General features: G+C 53.3%; 4 protein-coding genes across 4 annotated transcripts; all 4 read left to right on the top strand.

Moving 5' to 3' along the window:
* Window positions 1-283: 283 nt before the first annotated feature.
* M406DRAFT_277269 (uncharacterized protein) lies at window positions 284-4,680 on the top strand. Its single transcript, XM_040918309.1, has 3 exons — window positions 284-789; window positions 902-4,164; window positions 4,300-4,680. The coding sequence occupies exons 1-3, from the start codon at window positions 493-495 to the stop codon at window positions 4,412-4,414; spliced, it is 3,675 nt and encodes a 1,224-aa protein (XP_040777338.1). The 5' UTR covers window positions 284-492; the 3' UTR covers window positions 4,415-4,680.
* Window positions 4,681-7,832: 3,152 nt separating this feature from the next.
* On the top strand, window positions 7,833-8,761 carry M406DRAFT_68722 (uncharacterized protein; the record flags this gene model as incomplete). The annotated part of the gene is made up of 2 exons (XM_040925192.1): window positions 7,833-7,846; window positions 7,981-8,761. 2 exons carry the CDS (start codon window positions 7,833-7,835, stop codon window positions 8,759-8,761), a joined length of 795 nt encoding a protein of 264 aa, XP_040777337.1.
* A 763-nt stretch (window positions 8,762-9,524) lies between these two features.
* M406DRAFT_330200 (uncharacterized protein) lies at window positions 9,525-10,124 on the top strand (the record flags this gene model as incomplete). The annotated part of the gene is made up of 1 exon (XM_040920492.1): window positions 9,525-10,124. The coding sequence occupies one exon, from the start codon at window positions 9,525-9,527 to the stop codon at window positions 10,122-10,124; it is 600 nt and encodes a 199-aa protein (XP_040777336.1).
* A 1,168-nt stretch (window positions 10,125-11,292) lies between these two features.
* On the top strand, window positions 11,293-14,985 carry M406DRAFT_256038 (uncharacterized protein; the record flags this gene model as incomplete). Its single annotated transcript, XM_040917072.1, has 1 exon — window positions 11,293-14,985. The coding sequence occupies one exon, from the start codon at window positions 11,293-11,295 to the stop codon at window positions 14,983-14,985; it is 3,693 nt and encodes a 1,230-aa protein (XP_040777335.1).
* Between the last annotated feature and the right edge of the window lie 329 nt (window positions 14,986-15,314).

Genomic DNA, 15,314 nt, shown 5'->3' with positions numbered 1-15,314 from the left:
CAGGTTTGTGCGGATCAAGGCTACTTTAGTCTGCGGGAAGGTGTCGCCGATCGAGAGAGATAAAGTCCATGACTTACTACTTTTTATGCACTTCATGTACTTGTTAGCAGCTGTTGGCGTCAATTTCAATTACTGAACTAGCTAGAGCCAAGCTATCCAAGGAACTCGCGAGGTCGAGCTATGTAAGGTAGGGAAAGGGGGCGGCAACCTCCTGGGTTTTTAACGTTACTCTTTCATTCTTCCTCGTCTTCTTCCTATTCTCCTTCTTCTCATCGTAGATCTCCTGTGATACGTCGACATTTCTTCCTCTTCTTCTGTGATCCCTTTTCTGGTGTGTGACTGGTTGTACGACCTGAGCCTGGCATACCTGACACCTTGAATTTATTACCCCCCTCCTCGCCTTGGAAGGACAGTCAAGCCTCAGCTGCCTTCTCTCACCCACATTCACACACATACACACACATTCGCATAGAGGGCTTGCTGTCGGTCAACATGGATACCAAGGAGACGGTGTCCCAACCGGGACAGCACTACTCTGGTAGTAACCGCATTCCCAATATTAAGCAGTTTATGGAGCGGCTGGACACAGAGAAGAAGGGCCGAGACGCCAAGATCGACGAGGAGTCGAAACAGACCAGGAAGACTGGCGGCAGCGAGGCCAAGGCACACGAAGAAACCGGCCAGCGGCGTGGCAAGAACCGGCGTACGGTTCGAGACCCCGTCACCGGCAAGGACGTCGAGATTGATGACATGGACAGTAGTCTCATGAAGAACACCGAGGATCCACATGTAAGTTCCTTTTTTCCTGTTTTCATGCTTTTCTCTCTCCCTTCTTGCAGTGAGAGAAGAGAGGGAGTGAGGAGCAGAAAAAAAAACGCCTTCGCTGACTGGAGATGGCCAGCTCTTCGTTCCCAACGCCAATCTGGGCAAGGACACAACCATCAAGACGGACCCCAGCCAGTCTGGCGAGGAGTACCGATATGCACAGGACGTCACGGCACCGCCCGACCCTGTCGAGCCCGGCACTACGAGTGACGTCCCCATCCACGGCGAGAAGACCAACGTGCTCTTTCACCCGACGCCCTCGGTGAGCTACGAGCCCATGTACGCTTCCATCGAGGCCCGCGCAAACGTCCTCTGCATAGCCATCTTCATCGCCATCGTCATCATAGGCAAGATGTTTGGCGGCTCCCTGTGGGGCCTGTTCCCTCTCGCCGCCTGTGTGGCCTCGGGTGTGTTCCTGTGGATGAAGGATCTCGTCCGCCAGGGCCGCGACACCGAGTGGTCTAGCGAGCAGAAACGCGGCGAGACCGCCGTCGTAAATCTGATCCCCGAGTCTGTCGAGTGGCTCAACACCGCTGTCGGCCTCATCTGGAGCCTGATCAACCCCGACATGTTTGCTGCCGTCGCCGATACCCTGGAGGATGTCATGCAGGCATCCGTCCCCGGCGTCATCGAGAACGTCAAGGTGAATGACATTTCCCAGGGGAGCAACCCTCTCCGGATCCTCAGCCTGCGCGCCCTTCCGGACAGCCATGTCCAGGACCTGAAAGATGAGATCCGCAAACAGCAGGCCAAGAACAAAGACCCCCAGGAGCTGGCTGCCGACGAGGAGGGCGGTGACTTCTACAACCTTGAGGCCACCGTGGCCTATCACTCTCTGCCCTCTGGCAATGACGTCTCCTCCAAGGCTAAGAACATGGGGATGCAGCTGGTTTTCTACCTCGGCATGAAGGGTCTCTTTGGCGTTCCCTTCCCCATATGGGTCGAGCTGAACGGGCTGGTCTGCACGGCACGCATCCGTGTCGCCCTGGCTCCCAACCCGCCCTTTATCAAGACACTCTCCTTCACGCTGATGGGTCTGCCCAAGGTCCATGCCAGCTGCATACCACTCATCGAGAAGGGCGCCAACATCCTCAACCTTCCGCTGATCTCCAACTTTGTGAACTGGGCCATCGCCACGGCAGCCGGTATGTATGTGGCGCCCAAGTCGCTGACCCTCGACATTGGCAAGATGCTCCAGGGCGACGACATCACCAAGGAAACCCAGGCCCTGGGTGTGTTGTTCGTGCGGATTCACAAGGCCACCGGCCTATCCAAGCAGGATCGGAGAGGTAGCGACGGCGGCGGCTCTGATCCGTACATCTGCGTAGCGTTCTCCAAGTTTGGAAAACCACAGTACTGCACCCGTGTGATCCAGGACGACCTCAACCCCATCTTCTCAGAGTGCGCCGGGCTGCTGGTCACACCCGACATCGTCAAGGCGGACGAGCAGCTGTCTCTCGAACTCTGGGACAGCGACCGGTCGTCCGCAGACGATGTGGTCGGCAAGGTGGAGCTCAGCATCCAAAAGCTGATCCAGCACCCCGGCAAGATGTTCCCGCAGACCTCCACCCTCCGAGGCACCAAGGCAGAGAGCACAATGCCTGGTGAGCTGCACTGGGAGGTTGGGTTCTTTGGCCGGACCCAGTTCCGGAAGGCCTTGCGGACGGACGGCAAGGACCCGAACCTGCCCAAGGAGCTGCAGGACAAGAAGGAGCTGCAGACGGACGTGGGCTCGCTCGACACAGCGGCGGAGGACGCCGTCGTTCACACGCCACCCGACCCGCTCTGGCCCAGCGGTATCGTCAGCATTGTCGTCCACCAGATCGTCAGCCTCGAGCTTGCTAACATCAAGGGCTCGCAAGGGAAGAGAAAGGGCCGCGAGTTCGAGCCAGCCCGTCCCGAGGCCGGCGAGGTCAAGGAGGAGACGGGCAAGAAGTTGCCGTCCTCGTACTGCACAATCCTCATCAACGACGAGCTGGCATACAAGACGCGGACAAAGGTCGTCTCGTCCAAACCGATCTTTGAGGCTGGTACCGAGCGCTTCGTCCGAGACTGGCGGTCCTGTATCATCACTGTTACGGTTCGGGATTCGCGCAACCGCCAGCATGATCCCATCATCGGGGTTGTTCCGCTGAAGCTGTCTGACGTGCTCCTGAACAGCAGCCAAAGCACACGGTGGTACCCCCTGGACGGTGGCATCGGCTTTGGGCGTATGCGCGTCAGCCTCCTGTTCCGCTCCGTCGAGCTCAGGCTGCCCCCGTCGCAGCTCGGCTTTGGCGAGATCGGCACGTTCGAGTTCGTCTCGGATACCATTCAGGCCACCAACTACAGCGGCTCCTCACGCACCAAGCTGAAGCTCCGCACGGGCGGCAGTTCCGCGGCGGTGAAGAGCGACAAGTGCTCCAAGGGGGAAGACGGCAGCCTCGTCTGGGACATCACCGACACAACAAGTACCAGGAACGACGACGGTACCGTAACTGCCCCGATCACCGGGCGCATCCGCCTCCCCGTTCGCTACCGCTACCGGTCTCCTATTTTCTTCGAGTTCCACCCCAGCGGCAGGCGACATGCCGATGCCTATGCGTCTGTCTGGCTGCAGGACCTCGTCGACTTGGAGGACAAGGACTTTGACATTCCCATCTGGCGGTGTAACAACAGCATGCGGCTGAGCCAGAACTACATTACGGAGGCCAACTATCGCGAGGTTCCTGACCTCAAGATCGAGGAAGTCGGCCGTCTGCGCTTCCGCGGCCGGTTCAAGCCAGGAACGGACCGCGATCACCTCAAGTTTGTGAGCGACAATGACTCTCGGGAGACGATCGAGTCGTGGGAGGCCTGTTTTGCCGAGGGCGTGAGGGCGGAGCATGTGGTGGGAGAGGTCCCACCCAGCATCCAGAAGCTGCACGACGCCAGTCTCACGCAGGGCCGGGACGTCCTGGCCCAGGCGGACGAGAAAGACAAGGAGAAGTGGCTGGCGAGGGACGGCACAGACTGGAGCGGCACGTTTGGTAAAAACCCCTCGGGGGCTGCCAATGGCATCGGCGAGGAGGAAAATGACGAGGACGAGGACGAGGACAACAGTGACGACGACGATTCCTCCAGTACTAGCGGTGTCGACCTCGGCATCACGGACGCCTCCACCGCCAGCAACGGCAGGGGAAGTGTGGATACGCCGCGACAGTCGGCAGACACCGGCAGCTACCCAGGAAGCCCGCTGTCGCCGTCATCCACCAAGAGCGCGGGCAGCGGCAAGTCGAGCAAGAACCCGGTCAAGAAATACAAGGAGTACCAGGAGAAGAGCCGGGACCTGCACCGCCAGCACAGGGGATTGATGCAGTGGTACGTCTGGCCCCTACCCCCCCTCTTCCTCCAAAAAAAAAAAAAAAAGAAAAAAAAGAAAAATAAACAGCGACTTCTCCCTCCATAAAAAACGTGAGAGGACACGTAGATGGACTAACATATAGTGCTCGACAGGAAACCAATGCGTAATGTACAATTTGCAAAGGACGAGGCCAAGTATGCCGTGCGTAGGCTCACCAAGGTCGGGTCCCTGAGTGGTCGAAAGCCAGACGTCGAGACGGAGGTGTGAGCGTGCTCTTTCTGTCTTTTCTCTTTCTGTACTCTGGTATCTCGGATTGTACATGGGAAACGTCTCGGTTCTGGCTCTGTGGCATGGGAATGGGAGTTTTGTTGGCAAAGGAACACGGGGCCCGAAGCAAAAGAGGAATGGATCTTCTTGGGAGGATGAAAGAGACAAGGTAATACAACTCTGTATATGAAGCATTGATAATGAAGAATAAGTCTTATATTCCATTCTTTACTAGAAGTAAACTATAAAGTAAAATTTCTTAGGTGTATATTACTGTACTGTATCTGAGAATTGAAACTGCTGTTGAGACTTGCTCACAAGACTACTGGCATCCCCTATGAAACCACTGAACCAACGGAATGAGGCCCTAGGGATGGGCCGTGGGGCCCTACCATGGTACCCCAAGAATAGACAGTCAGACCCACCTACAGGGGCCGTCGTCATATACCATAGCACTGTACAATCCATCCCTTCCCCAGATTTTCCCAGGCTGAACTTCCCAACAAGCAACCAAAATATCACACACTCTCCCTCCCACACTACCAACCCGACCCGATCCCCATCCGAAAGAGAGCCATTATCACGACCAAAAAGCATAACCTCAATTAATTGCAAGCCGATTCCTTCCATATCGAACCCAGATCCACTCCTTACCGACGAGACGAGAAAGTGAGAGAGATCGAGATTACACGATCCCGGCCCAGAACCACAAGCCAGACAGACACAAACCATACGACAACTACACATACACACACAGAGGCACACCGAAAGACAAAAGGCTCATGCCCTCACAACAACTCACCAAGCTGCCCCTCTCCCTGATAAGAGACACGCGCACAAGAACAACCCCAGGCAGCAGCAACGACAACGGCATCCTACCAGGTCCTGTATACCACCACCCCGACAACAGCTACACCCCCAAGAAGAAAAAGAAGGACAGCAGCAGGGCCAGCGCCAGCGGCGGCAGAAGGAGGGATCTCAACTCATCCCACTCTTCATCATCATCCACAATTATATCGATGGGCAGGTTCTGGAGTCCCTATGCGCGGCCGCCTCGGCGGTCCAAGAAGCTGGTCATCGTCTGGGTCGGGGCTTTTGTCTTGGCCGGGTTGTTTACTTGGTGGGTTTCTACTCGGCATGGGGAGCTGGCTAGGAGTTATGGAGAGGTCTTGATGTCTAGGCCTGGGAAGGTGCCGGTGGGAGAATGAAAGGGGAGAGGATTGGAAAGACAATGCGCAGGATGATGTAGCATTTATCGGGGCCGAAACAGGCGGTATACCCAGAGACCCCGTCATCCCACGCAAGAGTTGTTGAAAAAGGACATTGTTGTTGCCTTATTGGGTTGGATCTCGCTAATACAATGGCAACAAGGAAATGCATTGTACACCGAAAGGGGAGGCGTTCAAAAAACACGGCATGGAGAACCATGCCTTTGTTACAAGGAGGAAGTCAAAAGGCGCACTTGTTCCGTTTTGTAAAGCTGTTTCAAGGGAACAAACGGGTTGATTGGGAATGGATGAGCAAAAAGATATCCAAATACAAAAAGCGGCATGGACACGCTGAATTTTCTGTTCAAGACGCGGTCTTGCATCTTCCCCATCCCGACGCCGCGTTGGCTGAAACCATTTCCCTGGCCACGAAGAGAGTATTCTTTTTGTTTTGTTTTCCCCCAGTGTCTCACACTCCAGGAGTCGAGTTCTTCTTTCCAAGGTTGGTCGAAAACACAGACACATAGCTATCCCCAGCACAGCAACCTCAAAATGTCCACCATTAACACGTCCCACCCCAACCGTCACGAGAAGCAGCAGCCCCACGTCGAGCCCTACCCCCTGACCGGCGGCTACCGCTGGGAGCTCTCCGACCACGCCGCCACCGTCCAAGAGGCGGACAAGCGGACGCAGAGCCTGCGTGTCCGCCAATGGACGCCGCGTCCTGCGCCTCGCGGGGGTGGGTATGGTAGTAGTGCTATGGAGGCGCTTTGTCGGGAGTTTGGCAGGCTTGCTGTTGAGATGGAGGAGGGGTGGGCCTGAGAGAAGGGGGGAGGGCGCTGTTGCCCAAGTAAGTGCTTGGTGAGTAGAAGTATTCCCAGTGATTATGCTAAAGGCTTTTCTTTCTTTTTTTTTTTTTTTTTTTTTTCAAAAAGACAGGAGAAGAAAAAGAAAGGTGAGTCGGTTGAGGGCGGTTGTGATGGAGAGAAAAATTGCTGCTTGATCTGGATGTGTACAAGTATATAATGGACCTGTCCCTGTCCCTGTCCCTGCCCCAGCTTTGCTTTCTTCCCTTTTGCATTGTCACTTTTCCATACTTTTCAGTCAGAATACTGATTTGTGTTCTGTATACTTAAAAAGAGTGCCTTCCTATGAATTAGCTTATATATGATAAGATTGTAGATTATGACTAGCAGCAATCTCATTTGTCAAGGAGGCATTCCATCTACTTGTATCGCTACACTACGCATATCACGGTGATTCGTTGAAGGATAATACGAGAATACTAGAGCCACTTGTATTTTGGAAACAAAATGAGACATAATTCTCGAGAAAGAGAACATTCTGGGAGATTACGTGTATTGTCTTTTCCAAAAGGACTGAAGCAGTGAAAATTCCCTCGAGTCATGTGGCAATTATAACACATATACTATCATCTCTCGTGTCTGTCTGTAAAAGTCAGAACCTAAGTTGAAAACACTGAATCAGATTACAGCAACCACTGGATTCTGCACTGACTCTGCAGTCATCTTCATGCACGCAGTTGAATTAGCTGTGCTAAGCCTAGCTCCTGGCGATTTCAGTCGCTCCTGCTTACTCACTCGACTCACGCGAAGCACGTATCAAATAACAATACGGACTTGTCTATAATTAATGCTTGTGTGGTTATACGAGGTGCATACTATTTTAACCTATAAATAGAGCCCACGACTCAAATTAATACCAGCAATTATCCCAATCAAATCCAGGTTTCTGTATCACCTTGGTCCATGCTATGTTTTGTGAACCCTTTCCCCCTTTTCCTAACATCACTCGAGCGAGGCCTCACATTCACAAAGTCTTCTTGTCCGTTAAAAGCTTCGTTTGAGAGCCATCTCCTAGCCCTTGAAGACTGTAGTCTGTCGAGTCACCTTTTCAGGGTCTGCATCACCCCTTCGCAATCATGTGGTGACCAGTAAAGTCACTTTGAGGCCTGCGGCAACCTGGGCCTTTGTACCACACCGGCAGACAAGATTGTCCTCCTGCAGTGAACCATCATGTTGCGTTCTACTTGTAGACAAAACGGACATCTTGTGGGCTTTCGTGTCCCTGCAGATTTCCTTATTCCTGGACGCCACATGCGCCATCATTCAGACCAGTTGACGTGCAGCTCACGAAACAATAATATTTGCTACTCGAGGTTGACTATCGAATTGTCTTTCCTTATCGACATGTGTCATTACCGGTACGCCAATTTCCCAATCCCATGTGGGCAATTTCTCGTGATACCTTTTTTTTTCGAGGGGGGAAAAAAAGGGCAAATGAAGATTGGGAATATCCACTTACTAATTAACTGACCATAACACAAAACAAAAAAAGTTACCCAGCGTATCCACTTTGCAAACATCCAGACAACAGGAAGAGGCATGGGCAGTGGGTTCTCCCCGGTGGATGGGAAGCACACATCGTCATAGAGAGATGCGAAGCCCAACGCTGGGCAGGCGGGCACTCCACATGCCCAAGGCCTTCCTCGACCACTGAGCCCACGGAAGACTGGAAATGGGTGGCCTCTCCGAGCAGAGGCCTCGGCCGGTTCTGTCCCGCGTGCGAGACGGATGCGCGGACCAGCAGCGAGACGCTCCTCCCGGTGCGGGTGATGCTTCTCGACCTCAAGCGCAACATCCAGGAGTGGCAGGAGAGCTACGGCTTCGTCCTCACCAGCAGCAACATCATGGCCATGCAGCGCGACAAGGACTGGATCGAAGACAACTACCACAAGGCCACCATGAAAGGCCCGTATAACACGGCCGAGTCTGGGCTCCGGGAGGACTTTTTCGAGTTCATTGCCAAGTGGGAGAGTTTTATTGAGGAGAAGATTGATGATCGCGACAGGTGGGAGAGGGAGCACGACGGCGGCGGGCGCTCTTCGCGTGCCTCTTTGAGGCTGGGTGATGAGGCCAGGAATGCTGGACCGCAGACAGAGTTCTATCGACTGCAGCAGGAGTACGACGCGTGGCGGCAAAGTCTTGCGCCTGGGTCCGGTTCTTCTTCTTCTTCCTCCGCCCAGGCTTCCTCCTCTTCTTCGTCGGGTGGACAGAGCCATCATCATCGTTCTTCTTCGTCTCGCTCACATCATAGCCGGAGACATCGTCGCCGATAACGAGGAGCCAGGAAGCCATGTCTCAAATATTACTTCTCAATTCGAACCCCTATTGGACCAAGAGGGGTTGTTTGATGCTTGAGAATATTATTTGCGAAGGTTTGACACGCCTTTCTATCCCAATTTTCTTCATATTCTCACAGATTCTATGCATAGCTCACGAAAAGCCATAATCATTGTACGTCCATACAAGATGCTATGCATCTCAGTGTTACCGTCTAGAGGATTCTTTTGCCAGCATAAAAGGTCAAGTACAACCTCAGTGTTCTCTTCATTATAAAAAAACAACTCTACTTTTCATCCTGACTTTCTTGTCCCTTTCAAAACAAGCTTCTCTGTTGTAATAATTCATGATCAAAATTCCTCGTATTTAGAATGAAAGGTCAATGTAACACCATGTATCATGGTTCAAAAGCGTATTGTTTCTACAGTTGAGCTGTTAATACTCTTTGTTGTTGAGCCATTAGATTTCTATCCCGCTGTTATCATAATGCCTTTGAATTTTGACACTTGAGGTGTTTTTCTGGCTGAATTATGGATAAGGACATGAACAGTCAACTTGATCACTGAAATAAGTGTTCAACACCGCAGCCTCAACCAGGACTGGCAAAACTATATATACTAGACTTTCCGCTCAGTCAATCCATCCCACACATCTGACACATAAATCAACTCTCATACACAGACATCTCTCACAGCAAACAGCAGCTCCCCAACATCATCCTCGTCGCCACCAGGCTTGAAATCAATTTACACACACATCATGGCCGACACGCAGATGACTTCCGCCGCCAAGTACGCCTTGCGCAAGATGGTCGAGAAGCTCCGAGCTGACGGTGTGACCCTGAAGGAGATGCACACGGAGCTCCGAGCTGTCTTTCCCAAGATCACCTTCACAGATGTCTGCAACGAGCTGCTTTCGTCCTCCCTCGCTCAGCCCCAGAGCACGAATCATACAACCTTCGTCCGCTCTGCTGCTGGCCACCACCCCGCCAGTGTTGAGCAGTACTTCAACAACAACACTGCTGACAATGAGACTGATGGGCTGTGGGACATGACCAACACGCGGGACATGTATCTCCCGTCCGAGAAGGGCAGTACTTGCCTCTCTGACAACGAGTGGTACCAGAACTCGGACTACGCCTCCCTCGCGCCTTCGGACAGCGCCAGCTGCATTGTTACAAAGACGGCCAGGGTCCAGCGCATGAATGAGACCATCAAATACGGCACTACCATGTTCATTGAGCTGAACATGGAACCAGTCATCAAGAGGAATGGAGAGGAGAACTTCTTTGGCCTTACTCCCTTCTACGACCTGGAGGCTGAGGGTTGCGAGCCCACATGCCGCTGCTACGAGTGCTAGGCGAACTCTTGCTACTACCAGTGAACAATGCCTCGCAGGAGAGCCATTGACTCACTTTGGACTTTTGAGGGATACCTACTTAGTACCTACTAGATAGGGAATCAGCTACGCACGGCACACCTAAGTCAGAACTGGGAATCGAGATGGAGACTTGCAATGGATAATGAGCCGACGAATGCTATGATTATTCATGCTGGCACGAGATACAGGATAAAGACGATGTTTATTACGAGACTGGGCTTGCGAAGAGTAATCTTTTGCAGCTCTCTAGATTTGGGTCAGGAGTCAGGTTAGACAGGAAATAGACTTATTTGCTTTTTGGGGAAATGATCTTGAGAAACTTAAACTTATAATCGTGATGAAATCATGTTTTCAACTGTGATGCAAGTAATTAATTAAACATTAAGTACTTTACACACATTCAGAGACTCCAGCACAAGAGATGAAGCCTATGAAGTACTAAGAGATGAGTCAACGCGCCACACTAATAGCATTTCCTCACATTTTTTTTTAACTTGCATAGTAGCAAGTCGTGAGGCCAATTTCATGCCTTGAGGCCAATATTGACCTCTTTTCCTAGCTAAAGTCCACCACACTTTCATTGGTTACTTTGAGTAGTGCATCGTGAGATTACGTAATATTCATTGGCCTTGGCAACCACGGTATGACTCCTCATAACTTGCTGCTGCGCCGCTGCCTACGAGCTTGAGAGGAACCATGTATTTCCTTCTGCATTTAAGAGTTCCTCCATTCCACAATATGCAGTCCTGCAATTCTAAGATTTTTGCTGCTTCACACCCATCTGCTCTACTTGTAAAGAAGAGCAAGGCGTACGCAGCTCGCTACCATGGCCGCCACTTTGATTCCTCTCGACACATCCCGTATCCAGGGTGCTGTCGAGGGCAAAGAAATCGTTCGATACCTGAATGAACTGCGTGTAGGTAGGGGGCACGATGACGTTGTCATTGGTGAGGCACTCATGGACGCCATCGAGAAAGAAATCATTCAACCCGTCGTTTTCAGGTAAACTATAATTGATCTGTTTATACACTTCGCGGATAGGTCTGATCACAAAACAACGACTAACTTCTGTCACAGAGTCTTTCTCTCGTGGTCTCAACATCCCAACGTCCTGATAATGAGCCTGAAATGCGAGTCCAACACCTTCATGTCCGCAGCAGCAACCAAAGAACTGAAAAAACGTCCCCGCAAGCACAACCAGTCCTTATGGAAAGTACTAGAGAAGACAAACACCATCGTCCAGATCTTCTCCCAGAGCTCTGTCGCAGAGGTCAAGGCACTGTGCAAGACAATCAGCAACACCCGCCGCGGTCTGAAGTCCAGCGACCGCGAGAAGGCCGTCGAGGATCTCCTGCGGGCTCTCCTGCCTGGCGTCTACACCTGCCCCCCGGACGTGCGAAGTAGCGACAGACGGCCCCTGCAGCAGCTGTACGCCAAGATGCTGCCGGCATGCTCTCCTCAGTTTGTCGAGGAGGTGGTCGACGCCCGCGACCCGTCCAACCCGCTCTTCAGGTGGCGCAACATGCCGAAGCTGATACGGCGCCACGGGGCCTTGTTCAGGCGCCGTGCACACACGCATCTCTTTGGTGATGCTACGCGCCAGGAGGATGATATGGTGCACAGAACGTTCCTTCAAATCGACAAGGAATTCGCCATCGAAGCCCTGCGCGGGCGGCTCGAGGGGAAGATCACCAACAAGCGATGGGGACGCATTGACGAGCTGGACATCCTCCTTCCTATCGTGCACCGTCTGGGCAAGAAGAGGAACAGAGATGACAAGCTGCGCCTCGAGATCCACGCGCTTGTCAAACTCGGCCTGGAAATCCTGGCCAAGAACCACAAGGTGTCCAGGAACGGGGCGGACCAGCTGTGGGCCATGGCCCTGCGCGGATGGAAGAAGCGGCCCGACTTGTACGAAGATCTCGTGGTGCTCAGCATGCAGCTCGGACTAGCTGGATCTCAAAACAACGTCCCTCGTGCCTATCTCGGTGCGTCACGGGACGTTTCTGAGGGGCTGAGACCCCGTCTCCTTCACCTGTACTGTCTCCATGTCCCCAAAAAAGGTGTGGATATCTTTACGGACGAGAGTTTTGCGCCGCTTGCTAAGCAGTCGTGGCCGCGCGAGGTCTTTGGTCATGTCGAGGCCGCGAAGAGCATAGTGATGTTGAAGAAGCTCTCCAAGGCCAATCCGGACTTCGACTTCCTTACACCCCCGTCCGGAACCTCCATACTTCGCATCAAGCAGGTGGGCTTGCAGCACAACTTCAATGTGGACCTGCTATTGACAATCCTCCAACGCCACGACCCCGATGTGCAGCAAAATGCGAAACTCGCTGTCAATGACCTGCGAAGACGAGCGGCGGTGTCCAGGGATCCGTCAGAAAGGGCCATGTTTGCAGAGGCTGCTGCCGCTTATGCGATAGCCATTGGTGATCTGGACACCTATGGCGACACTGTCCACTGGCAGCAGCGCTTCGTGCACGACACAATACCTGCTCAGAGGCTCATTGGCCGTCAGTACGTGCTCACGGACGAAGTAGTTCAGCTGCTCTCCGCCATACCGGATCCTGAGGTGTTTGACCTTGCCTCTTCAAGGCTGACGGCTCCTTTGACTTTGAGCTCAGTCAGAGACCGTATAAGCAAGGCTGATGGTATTCTGAAGGCATTGTATGAAACGTGCCGCAAGGCCAAGAGATCACCGTCCTTTCAAGAGTCTGACTGCGGGCCTGTCAAGGCGCTGTTTCGATTATCGTACAAGTCGCGAGTTTCGCGCATGGCATATATGCAGGAGAAACTAAAGGTCCAACAGAGCGATATCCATTCGATGGTATGGAAGGAGGTTCTGTCTGCTATTCGGTGGCTGGACCACGAATTGCTCGACCAAGTAACAGAACCGATCATGGATCTGCTCAAGGCGTCAGGCCCCGCCTTGCTCGCAGCGGCAACAGGCGACCTCCTTGAGCTTGGTGCAGAACACGAAATGATCCAAGACCGCACGCGTAAGGAAGAGATCCTGGAGAAGATGTCGTACGAAGCCGTGGTGATGCTGGCTAGAAGCGACACGCCCGCGCTCGCGTCGCGGCTCCTCGTGCAGACCATCATGGACCGCCCAGATGCCAGTGCATGGCACCGAAAGCTCCTCTCCATCCCCTTCCTCAAGAAGCTCAAGGCGAGAGAGGCGCACGCCGTCCTCCTGAACCTCGCCAAGGCCATCGGCGAGAAGCTGGAGGAACAAGCATACGTCAAGGTCGGCGAGGCTGCGCAGCCAGAACACGCGCCGCCGCAGTCCATCGTGAAGGTCACGACCGTGAAATATCTCGCCCAGCTGCTCGACAATGCCGAGTTCATCTCACGCGAGTCGGCCGTCGAGATCTTGGTCGAGCTGCTCACGATCGCACAGCACAGAGATGTCCGCCTCGCCGCGCTCCACAGCCTTCTCGCCCTGCTCGAGAGCTTGTGTGTCGAGGCGCAGGACGACTGGGCGGACAACGAGACCATCAACGACATCCTGTGTGCTCTGGAGAAGATTGTGCCCGTGGCGGGAAGCATTAACGAACGACGGCCGCCGAGACCCGAAGACTGGACTGAGGCTGAAACAACGGGAGCGATTGGCTGGCCTCTGATTGCCGACTTCGAGTGGCCTCGAAGGGCCCTCCCGGTTCTCATGGAGGCTTTGTTGACGGCTCTAGATGGCCGGCGATACCCTGGGCTGAAGGTCATCCAGTCTGCATTCGTCGAACGCATCATTCTTCCCACGATCCGCAAATCGCAGAGCCAGCATAGGCAATGGGTTGACCTCTTCCTTGCCAAGCGCAAAGCCCCTTTCTCATCAAGAGACATCCCACCTGCTCCACTGGTGCCGTTCGCCTGCAACATTGTTCTTCTTTCTCACTATCCGCTCGTCTGGGATTCTCTGCTGCAGGACTTCAGTGATTACGCCCTAAACCATATTGCTCCTAAGCCTCAGGTGAAGCAGTTCAACTCGGCGCTGCAAGCAGAGATAGCAGAGCAGGGGCGGATGAGCCTCGAGGCCATGCAATGGATCTCTGTCTACGACCCCCCTCGTCGTCGTTTCGAAGACTTCGACACGGCGACTCTGCTACAGATCCTGAACACCAAATGGGATGCCCGTCTGCGCGTGGATTACAAGCCGCTTTTGGACGGTATATGCCAGCATGCGACACTGTATCTGGATGACTATCAAGATTACGCTGGCATCTGGGGACAGTTCATGGCGGCTCTTGGCCCGAAGTCAAACATCATTTCGAACCCCGGAAACCATGCTCAATGGCGAGAGAAGGAAGGAGTCGTTGTGCAGCACATCATCCAGCAGGTGAAGACGAGGAAGGCCCAGGAGCAAAACCACATCCTCCCGTCGACATTCAGACAGCAGCTTTGGCTTCTCTCTTTCCCGGCTGCGGACGGCGCGGATGAGAGCTACCGATCTTTTGTTGGCCAGCTCGAGGATCTCCTCCTGGCTCAACTGCAGGAGGAAGAAGGCCAGATCTTCCGCTGCTTCGACATGGCCGGTGATGTCTGTACCGTGCTGGGCTTGTTTGGGAACCAAGAAGAGAGGTACAAGGTCGCCTACGAGCTTGGCAAGCTCTCGGTGAGAGAAAAGGCCGAGGATGGCGGCAGCGTCTTGCAACAGGCAAAGCAGGGGCTAGATTTGATCAAGGTAGAGGTAGCAACGAAAATCTTTGACGGTTGCCGAGACGAGAAAGGCATCAAGGATGGCGTGGCCGAGCGCCTGAAGGAATGGGAAACTTCGAACTCCAGCGTCGTGAGAGAGAAGGCCTTTCAGTTGAAAGTGACCTATAGTAAGAAACGCGCTTTTTAGGTCTCTTTAGCATAGGAGAAAATTCCAAGATACATAGAGACTTATATTCTGAGCCCAAACATTTCGCGATGAAGGCGACGGCGTGTTTCGGTCAGATTTACGAGATCCAGGAGGACTTGAGCACGGTAAAAGACAAGAGAAGCAGCCCAAGTATCTACATGTATCACTTGATACCGAAGGCTGCCATTTTCACCATGACAGCAAGCACACTTGCGCTACTGAAAGGCAACGAGAGCAAAGAAGATGCCCAGTGATTTGAATAGGAAACCATCCTCGATGAAGAGAGGGAAAGAGAGAGAGGCACACGCACCAAGGCTAAAAAAAAATTG

This window comes from Cryphonectria parasitica, assembly GCF_011745365.1.
Source record: "Cryphonectria parasitica EP155 unplaced genomic scaffold M406scaffold_4, whole genome shotgun sequence".
In the NCBI taxonomy this organism is placed as follows: domain Eukaryota; kingdom Fungi; phylum Ascomycota; class Sordariomycetes; order Diaporthales; family Cryphonectriaceae; genus Cryphonectria; species Cryphonectria parasitica.
The sequence above is the reverse complement of the archived record's forward strand: the minus strand, read 5'-3'. Positions and strand labels throughout refer to the sequence as shown.

What these genes read in the sequence shown, in the direction of transcription:
- M406DRAFT_277269 (XM_040918309.1), top strand. Translation starts at nt 493, where the DNA reads ATGGATACCAAGGAGACGGTGTCCCAACCGGGACAGCACTACTCTGGT. An exon ending in AGAACACCGAGGATCCACAT is followed by an intron (nt 790 to 901) that starts GTAAGTTCCTTT and finishes GGAGATGGCCAG; the next exon opens with CTCTTCGTTCCCAACGCCAA. An exon ending in CACAGGGGATTGATGCAGTG is followed by an intron (nt 4,165 to 4,299) that starts GTACGTCTGGCC and finishes AGTGCTCGACAG; the next exon opens with GAAACCAATGCGTAATGTAC.